This window comes from Schistosoma mansoni, chromosome 2 (genome assembly GCF_000237925.1).
Source record: "Schistosoma mansoni strain Puerto Rico chromosome 2, complete genome".
Lineage (NCBI taxonomy): Eukaryota > Metazoa > Platyhelminthes > Trematoda > Strigeidida > Schistosomatidae > Schistosoma > Schistosoma mansoni.
Window position 1 is genome coordinate 17,413,491 of NC_031496.1, and position 10,830 is coordinate 17,424,320.

At 34.5% G+C, this 10,830-nt stretch overlaps 1 protein-coding gene across 1 annotated transcript; it reads left to right on the plus strand.

Annotated features, from left to right (window-relative positions):
- Nucleotides 1-8,602: 8,602 nt before the first annotated feature.
- Smp_201530 (uncharacterized protein) lies at nucleotides 8,603-8,896 on the plus strand (the record flags this gene model as incomplete). The annotated part of the gene is made up of 1 exon (XM_018795923.1): nucleotides 8,603-8,896. The coding sequence occupies one exon, from the start codon at nucleotides 8,603-8,605 to the stop codon at nucleotides 8,894-8,896; it is 294 nt and encodes a 97-aa protein (XP_018650187.1).
- Between the last annotated feature and the right edge of the window lie 1,934 nt (nucleotides 8,897-10,830).

Sequence of the window (10,830 nt, forward strand, 5' to 3'; positions counted from 1 at the left end):
CCTGGAGTTGCCGACCGACTCTGCAGGAGATCTAGTGCGATCAAAGTATGGTCTGGGTTGTTTAAAAGGGGTTAACCAAATATCACTGATTTATTGCGAAATTTGCTAGCGTAGGAATTCTAATCCACAGATTGGGAGCGGAAGGGATAAGGTTTTGTAGGCAACAGAATTTCAGAAGTCAATTGAATAACTAAAATCCTGTCTTGCAGCCTTCTCAGGACTGGGTTTTAATAATATGTGACAGCTGCTTTGTCATAGACGCTGACTCAATTCATCACATATATATATATATATACTTGCTTGTATGGAAAACAAATCCCTCCTCTGCTTTGTGTTGTTCAAGTCCTTAGCGTTTGTCTGTTTTGAGTCGCTATTAGTTGAATTATTTTATTCTAAATATCGAGGTTAAAAAAGTAGCCCTGATATACACAACCATACAGAAGGTACCTGTATAGAATTTTTAAAAATCCTAAGATGGATATTAACGCTTACTGTTCCATCATGAAGTGTGATTGATATTATTTGAATACAAAATTGGGCGCTTTCAATGTTATCTGTATTCTTAACGTCAATCAATAAGAACCTGTTTACTGGAAATAAACTCAACTGTTGTTTCGATAGTCCAGTTAGCTACCAATCAAAAGGAAGCGGCAATCATCATTTTCACCATCTTTGTAAGCGATGGCTGTCAGCTTGCGTCGTTGTGTTTTTCCACTGGCTTTTTAATGTTGCTGCAGTATTTATTCTTTCAGTGTGCTGAAATTCTGTTTTTATATGATGCTCCAAATGTTGGCGCTAATTTTCTCGATTCTTACTACTACTCAGGTTAGTGTATTCCTTCCGGCATACTGTTGCATTTTAGCATGTAGTACACGTGTCCGGTGTGATACAGTTTGACATGATGAATAAAAATTACAGTTACAGCAAGATTCACACGTGATAACGTTGAGTATATTTTCACTGTTTCTTTAGTACACATACTTTAAGATGTCTTTAGTGGTTCGAAGATCGATGTCAACTTCTAAAGCAGTTGGCGCACGACATTCTCAGGTCCCGTGTCCAATCCTTTATGAAACTATTTGTGTTTTTATGAACGATCTAGAAAAATGTTGGTTTACACTTAAGTTAACGAAGTCCTGTAGAAAAGACTACAAGTTAAAAACCAAAAATCCTTACGAAAATTTTCCAGTCATTTAGAATCACCACATCTGAGCTGTATAACCTTTTCAATGAAAGGTCCTTGGTCTAAATTATATATTATCGCATTGACCGGTAACAGTTTCAAAGTAATTTTTGATTTACTTAAAGTCGAAAATATCGGATATTTTTGACAGTCATGTACTGTCCAATCTTAAATGTGTGGAGAATATATTTTTTAGGGTTGCCGAGCTTCTTATCCGTATACCAGATTTTGCACAGTTTAGTATTCGCATGATATCTGATACCGTGATCTCGAGTCTAAATTTTAAATATTTAATTCACTAACAACTCAATGTGAAATCTTTTTCGTACGTTGTTTCATGAATGTGCCTAGGAATCCTTCTATGTATGTTTTCCATGTGACAGTATTTCTTTGTTTTTCCTTACATGCAACGTTATTCCCACAAGTCTCTCTACTTATGTGTAGTTTATTCGTATTCTGGTTGATTTTAAGATTATTGTTTTCTCTTAATTTATGGTCTGATATTTTTCTGACTGCTAGTTTGTTTCTCTTGACCTTGGATTCCGTTGGCTACTATATTCGGTAACCGTATTCTTGGCTATTCCTTTTCTATTTGATTCATTTAACCTATACCCAAGTGTTAAAAACTTCGTTTTCTACTTATTGGGAACGTTGTTGACAAGTAAATAGTTGTGAGTCTTGACTTTCCATTTAATTGTTACATTATAGTTTGATTACTGACGTTTGAAGCAAAATGATCTTACGTGTCCTCTTTTTCGGTTAGTACAATGTTCGTTGCTTGACGCGCACGGTTTCTTCTATTTGACGAGTGTTAAGCTCATGTTTCTTACCCAATTAATAATTTGATGTCGTATGGTTTGATTACACAAGGTAGTTGTACAAATTATTGAAGATTCCTGTTGTAAAAATTATTGTTCTTGTATATATTTGCTTTGACAGTACCGCTTTTGTGCCATTTTGTACACTTCTATATGCAGTTATCGCCTAATATCATCTTTTGATGTATTTAATCTAAGGAGCACGTAAATGACGAATCCAAGGGTTCAGAATCACAGGAATTCCGGTCCTTACACTCAGTTTGTCATATTTTAAACGGTATTCAAAGTATGATTATATTTCGGAAGCTAATTTTGTCAATGCCTCAAGTTAGCTCATTTTATTTGAAAATTCCTAATCAAACACAAATATCGCAATCACTTTCTTGATAGAATATCAGTAAAAAATTTAAATTACTTTGATTTGCCGTACCGTTTTCTAGCAAGTTTTACCAAAGTTTGGCAGGATAGTTATCATCATAAGGTAAACTGTAATTGTTTAACCCCATAAACATCAGGCTAATAATATGTGGGGTTGAACATATAGTTTTGTTAAAACAAATAACATTAACTTTGGTAAGTAAAACAAAGTTAGAATCTGTAGTTGGTTTATCCAAAATTGAATGTTCCAATCAATAAACTTCAGTTGCATGGTGAAACTATTACTGTCTGTTACGTAGAAGTTTAAATGAATTAAAGAATTTATTTAGAAAATCAATTAACTCAAACGAAGAGGGCTAGAACAAATGTCTTTGCAGAATAACATGAGTTCCGTTGTGTTAAGCCTTTTGAGATAACTCAGAATCTCTTTTCCCTATGATCATTTCACGGACAAATTACGTAAGTTATTTCTGATCGGGGTGAGGGTTGAATAAGTTGAATAAATGAGCCATTCATAGTAGAAGTAGTGTGTTTTGAATATTGTTGAAGTGTCAACCGGATGGCAAATATTTCCTGTGACTGTTCACTCAACAAACACCTTGGAATCCTTTTTAGTTTATTTTCATCAATCGATTTGCTTTTTGGATGTCTTTTTTAAAATTATCACAGTATTTTAATGTACATTAAATTACTGAAATAAATTGTTTCTAAATAAAAGCATTTTATTTTATCCACGTTCGTAAACATAGACAATTACAATAGAAAATCAATTGGAGGCTACTGGACTTATTTTTCTGATGTTAAGGTCAGTCATTCAGTCAACGTAGAACTTCGTACGTAGGTACATCAGTTTGAGTCGCCATGCCATATTAACACAAAGATACACTTGTCGATTCAAATCCCATAGTGGTAGAGGTAGTAAGAGTATAAGCTGTGATGAGAAAGATTAGAGTTTGAAGATGTTATTCAAGGAGTATAATCCAGTGAAATGAATTTGGAAAGAGAAAAAAGGAAGGAATATAAAGAATTCAGATTAGAATTTGGTAGAACACAAAGAGTGGATGCACCTTCGCCATTGCAAACGATTTTGAGCCATGTCATTCAAAGTCTCTAACAATCGATTGCTATCATCTCGCCGATCCCAGCCAGGTAGTCTACACTCACCAACATGACTCAGTCTAATTGTCAGTGACTTCATGGATTTATGCCACGTTTTGGTCTGGCCGCCCCTAGCTTTCTCCCGACTTACTCTTACACTATAGAACATCGCACGTCGAGGCAGTCGGTGGTCGAGCATACGTCATACGTGTCCCAGGAATCTCAACTGATGAAGTTCAACTACTTCATCAATCGATTAGCCATCCTTACTGTTATTTCTTGACCAAGGTCTTCGCCAATTTGTTATGACTTTACAAAATAAACAAAGGCCGTATCCTAATTCGTTATTGACTTTTATGTCCGGCTTATATCACGTGAATTATCCACCAATGGAAATACGACTTCTTCGACCTTAACACTGTGACAATCAATGACGTTCAGTCAGTATGAGTAATCTAGCGTCCTTATTGGTCCTTCGTCCACCTGGCTCTTCCACTTGAGTCCAGAGCACCAATGACAGCTTCTGTTATGCGAATCGTTTATTTCAAGCATATTCGGTTTATATACCAAACAGACAGACCACATCACACCATAAAATAGAAAATAATATTTGTACAAGATCAAATCAAATGTGTCTGTGAACGTGGGAGACAGTAATAAACTGAGTATAATTTAGGAACAATAAATCATATAATAGTAATCAGTAGGTTAAAATGAAGCTTATAATAAGATGAATATAAATATACACAATTTAGTTACTCAATACTTATACAATAAGAATATATATAGAATGATCATCCATTAATAGGCCCCGGAAATTACCCGTACTTATGTCTTCGCTAGGATATAACACTTACCTAATACCCGTTTCCTAACAACTGCATTAATTACTCGGTGGTCCCAGGATATGCGAGCAATGCTTCGAAGACACTTATGATCGAATACTAGTAGCCTACGAATATCCTTTACTCTTACCGGTCATAATTCACTGCCATAAAGTAGGACGAAACGAACTGCACAGTAAACTCGTCCTTTGGTTGGTAGACGGATATCTCGCCTACGCCATAAAAGTTGGCGAAAGCTAGACGAGCCTTCTGTATCCCTGCTGAGATTTCGTCACAAACTAGACCACAAGGGCTTTTGAGGCTGCCAAGATAAGTGAATCGGTCAACACGCTCAACTACTTCACCCCCTATCATTAGTTCGGGTGTCGATGCAACCCAATCCTGAAGTCACACTTTGCAATTCGAGGTGGAGAATCGCATCCCGAACATACCTGCACAGTTGCTTATAGTGGTCAGAGGACTGCATTTTGTCAGCATCTTCACCAAATAAAACTATGTCATCAGCATATTCTAAGTCAACAAATGAATCTCCTGGTAGAAGTTCAACCGCTCTACATTTAGATGAGGAAAGTTATTCATATAGCACGTCTACGATGAGGTTAAGCAAGAATGGAGAAATTGGACAGCCCTGAAGAACACAACTTGAGGTAATCAATTCTGATGACAGTTCGCCATAGGCTCTAACTCGACCAGTTGTGTTCGAGTAGAGAGCTTTTATAAGGTTAATGTACTTCTTTGGTACTCCCTTCAACGACAAACACTGCCACAGAACCTCACGATCAACAGAGTCAAATGCCGCCTTAAGGTCGAGAAATACTACGATTGTGGGACGTTTGAATGTGTATCTGTGTTCTGGGACCTGACGTAGAGTGAATATCTAATCTATACAACCACGTCCAGGTCGGGAACCATCCTGGTTTTCTCTAGTCTGCTCTTCACGAGCTTTGGTTAGGCGTCGAAGTATTATTGAAGCTAATATTTTAGACAGTATATTGGTCAAATTGATTCCTCTGTGATTGTCACAAGAGGATTTTTGTCCTTTCTTATAGACTGGCACAATTAGTGATTGGGACCAGTCAGGTGGAATTACGTCCAGTTCCCAGATTCTACCTAAGACCTCAGTCAATCTCGCTGCTAGTACTGGACCGCCATCCTGTTTGTTGCTCATTAACAGTCGCCATACATGTAGAATATCACTGACGAATTATTACACTCCATAGACCGATTTGTGAGTATATGATTCCACAAAAACATAGTTTATATAACTATGAGTTCAATATTCAGGGACCAATTTAGTGTTTATGAGAAATAAATTATCTTAATATGCCGTTATTGATTTTCTGATAATAATAATATTGGCATAGGTCTTAGTTGTAGTCTGTTCTCTTTTACTTTCCTTTGTGTCTATCACCTGCCCATATTGTATAAACAAAAGAGCAAACTAAAGTTTTTCTTCTTTATGGGAATTCGGCATATTAGTTGGTATGTAGTTTCAATACATACTAATTCAACTAGTAAATCAATGGATTTTTAAAATTAATCTACAGAAAGCTAAAAGTCACGTTTGTTTACAGAACAGATATTGAGTAATTACAATGAGATTATTTCCTGTTCTTGTTTTTCACAAAAGTGTGTCATTTTTATAAATGTATAATATTAATAATCTGCATTATATAACAAATCTCTGTTTACTTCATGTATTTATGAAAAACAAATAACAAGTGAAAAATTCAAGTCTAATTTCAAAATATCAAAACGTCTAGCTAGTTATTTATGACTTTTCAGACACTTCAAGATGGCCATTTAAGTAAAATATTCATAATTGTTCAAATAATTGTTGCGATATTATTAGTAGTTCATACTTGAGTTCCATCATTTCACAATCGTACTCAATCATTTTCTATTGTATTCTGTGAATAACTGTCTCACATCAGATACGATTGAATCCCACTGATCATGGCTTTCCATTAGAACTCAGAAAATTTTCTCCAAATAACATCCAGTGATTTTCACAAAACCCCCATATTCATAATTTAAATACTATTCGTACTACGTCTTGATAAAAATAGCAGAATCGCTTCAGACATAATTTCAACATGAAATATGTCCATTAGTAAAGGCATGGTAAAAAAAGCCAGATTCTTTCAAAGCCGCCCGTCGTTCCGTTTCAACGATTTTGAACAGCCTGACAAGAGGCGGTCATTCCGTATTTCAATTCCTGAGGGTTTGTTGGGTGTCTGTTGGATTGCACGAATATTAGGTTTTCTCATATGTAAGTGGTCTTTTGCTGCAGCAAAATCACAAAATCATTGTGAAGAACATTGATTTCGCTCTCTTTGGCTTGTAGTGCACACGTTGTACCGATTGTTGCTTCGTAGCTTCCCAATCTCCACATTTTGGGGGAAATTTTGCCCGGTTTGGGTAAATTTTGGGGATAATTTTGGTCGAGGGCATCCTGTTCTGTTTTTCTGGAGACAAAAAAAATTGCGAGCAGATGTAACCTGGATTGTGGATGAATTATGACATACCGGTGTCCTGGCCGTCATATGCTACTGGCATACATAAGATGACGAACTCTTGCACATAAGCTCGATCAATGGTGAAATACAAACTATATAGGTCATCATATTCTTAGAAATTGCAGTCGATGGAAGATAGATAACATTTACACCTTCCAATAATAACAACACTTTCACTACTCAGACGAAGCCAACAGTACGTAAAGATCCAGTGAAGACAATTTTTACTTAAGAGTCACCAATAAGTAGGTGAAACTGTACTTTCTCTAACGCTTGTCTTTGTGTAATATTCTTTAGAATAGAAAATATGGATCGGAATACAACAAAGTGTGAGGACGTGACAGGAACTGTCTACTATAAGTTCTTTGTAGTAGTATTTTTAACTATATATCCAACTTGTAAACTGATTTTCTTGCATCGAATGTTACTGCTTCTGTATCTGTAGTAATGATACATCAATAAGCTTTTGCCCAATTTTATTTTCGTGTTCTTCATAGTTTCATGGGGAGATATACCGATAATCATAATGGATAACTGTTTGTGAAAATTAATAAAACTACTTAGTGTTTGCTTAATAAGTATCCGTTTGGTTACGAAAACTTGTACTGCATCAGTTTGGACGTTTTGCTAGGATGTTGCGTTGTATGCATAAGTTTCTTCACTGTGACAGTATATTCGGATGAATGCTTGTATTGGCATTGTTTCCTAACCACATGGTCTTCGAAGCCAAGCATATGATGACTGAAGAGATGTATATTCGACATGTGACACTTGGAGGAGGTCGGTAGTGGTGGACGTGGAGACATCCATTCTATCAGATGGCATGGCTCAGCCTTGCAGAGGTGCAACTTATTACTATTCACATTAAATATATTATTCTATCCCCAGCATAAATGTGTTCTTCAGAAGCACTAAGTATCATTTTTAATTGTCACTATACAATGAGTCAGTGTAGTGATGCGACTTCCACGTAAGATTTTAAAGACTAGGCGATCACATGATAAATTTACCGTTTTCGGATTAGGTCTATTATCAAAGTAGTATAAGTACCGAACTAGACTATAATTATACACAGTAACAAGATTTATAATGCAAAAAACTGTACAGCTTTTATATTTATATTTAGATAATTCATTAGATGAATAAACGTGGCAGTAGTCAATATAAAACACAGTTATCGTCAACTTGCAAATTGCTTCTCCACACGCCAGAAAACGTACAAGGACCTTCTTAGCTTCATGCAATTCTAAAAAACAACAAATCAATCGTGAAACAAACGATTAAACCTCATTATCAGTATCCAATTCAATAAGTAAATGAAATAGCAGCTAACAGGATGTACCTATATGTGTCTTACTTTCTATAAACATTACTCTTCATTTTTTACCCCTCCTAGAATTTCATCTAGTTATTTGGTATTAACAAACAAACTGCAAGCATCAAACAAAAAGATTCAAAAACTTTAATTAGTATTATGAAATCTGAGAAAAATCTAATTAAAGCGTTCATAATACCATTAGCAATTCACTGTTTACATACAATTATGAAATAACTGGTAAGCACTATTTAGATATTACTCTCCGACATGCATTAAAGCTTTGTTTACGATTTGGTCAGTGTTTTCGGATTCTGTTAACAGAAATTTACTTGTTAACCCTATAACAGACACATCATAAACTAGTATTAACCACAATATGTTTTAGTTACCACGCTCAAAACAAATACGCATCGCTTTACGTACGAAGAATATTTGACTAATTTATGTGGCACTTACAGTCATGTTATATACGATTCTTGTATATGTTCAGAAAGCGAGCAGAAAAGGCTATCAATGTCAGTTGTTTCTCATATAATTTTTCTTTCTCAGATACCTTACGTAATAATATGTCAGTCCAATCGAAAACGATGATACTTATAATGAATAGAACTATTTACGGCTGTATATTAGCAAGTTATATAATATTCATAGATAGTTTAGCACTCAATTGCTTCAATCTACAATTCATAAACAACTACCAACACCCATGTTCATCACTGGCACAACTAGGGAGGTGAGTCATATGCAAATGATTTTAGAGCTTATTTTTGCTTGAAACACTGATTTCGGTTTATTTTTGACTTGATAAATAGTGGATTTCACTTGGTTGAGCTTGGGTTGTTACAAATAACCACATTAAACTGACTAAACATTCACCCAGGTTGTGAGCAACAAATACGTCAAACTACTAATAGATTGAAATAAACACTATGTAACAAGCACAAACATTACGAAAATTGACGTGTGATAAATAACGACATCCAAAATCCTCGACAACATGTAACATGTGAGCGGGAACCCGTGAAATAACTTTTCAACCATGCCGTTAAGAAATGAGATCAATATTTAATGAAGTACCAACCACCATTCAATTCAATCTTAATGCTTGGGAAGTTTTAGTTTAAACAAGTTAAGACTCCCATAAATAGAAGCCATATTATTAGTTTCTAAATAAATAGATTAGATTAATGTTTACCGGTATATAGATAGTTATTGTACGTAATTTTTAAATATATCTTTCATCTTATTATTAACACTTATTATACGTTATGTGAAAGGTGAGTAACTCGTTAGTGGCTTTTAATTGAGTTCATTTTCAAGAATTATAGTGGTCTGATACATTCCTTTGTTTTCTATTTTTGGTGAATTATTTAATGATTCAATTGATTTTATTAACAATAGAGTATACCATCTAATCACAAGCTTATCAACCTATTGGAATCAGAGATATAATTAAATTCATAAGTTTATGTTTATGCTTGAACCTAGAATGTGTGATTTAATCACAAGGTTTATAGTGTAGTGTGGTCTACTTATATCCATATAAGTAGTATATGGCGATTGTCAGACATAGAATGTATTTTGGCAGAAGATCGATAAGGAATGAACTGAAATGAAGCGCAATTGGTAGAAAAATGCACAAACAATGAAATTAGGGAAGATGGATTGATATTTACAGAAGGAACAGTGAAGATTGAGACAATTGATGGTTATTTTGCAAATCAACTGTTCGCTGTATGGTTATCAGAATATAGTCAGATGGTCTGTAATTTGTGTCTGAATACACTCGATTGTCCCCGCCCGTGTTTTGTTCACTATAATAGTATTCATAAGTAACCAAATGATATAATGTTTGTGAATGGTGATGTTAATTTTTCTATACATGAAGTCCATACCATTAAAGGAACCTCAATCGAATCATATCAGCAAATTAGCAATTAGAAATGTCACATGACCAATTCAACAATGAGCTAATTATTTAACTAATTAACTTATACATTGAATTATATCATATTTCCATCACCAAGCGATTTAGAAACCTAAATGTTATAGGTATTTTGTCAATGGATAAAACTCAGCTATGATAGTACAAAATACAATATAGTAATATATTATATACAGTTTAAATCATCATATATTATTTGTACTCACAATATCATTGACATTCATTATAGGATAGCTAAATATATAGGTTTACAACATAAACTTACGTAATATTAGTTACCATTACTAGATATTTGATCAGGATTTTCAACTACTTAGAAAAAATGAAAGGACATTACGAAACCATGAAACCTAAGATTCACTCACTTTTAAGGAATTAAACATGTTTTACTCAAAGATTTTACAACGTTAGATAAATATGTCTAAGAAATACCGTTCTGATGCAGCAGAAATCTCAAAGAACTGACAAATGGTACAAGTTGAACTACTGAGTACAAAACAATAATTGCTTACTATTAACTTGAGTCCTCATTAAACATGCATTATGGCGTCAGACTTTAGAGTATTGATGCTATTCTATAAAAAGATCAACTTGTTTAATTGTCTCTGTTAGTGATGCAGTAAGCAACAGTTATGTATAATAGTTATTGTTATATCTTGTGGGTTTTTGCCCCAATTAATATACGATGTGACGATGCCGCTAATTAGAATACAGTGATTTATCGAT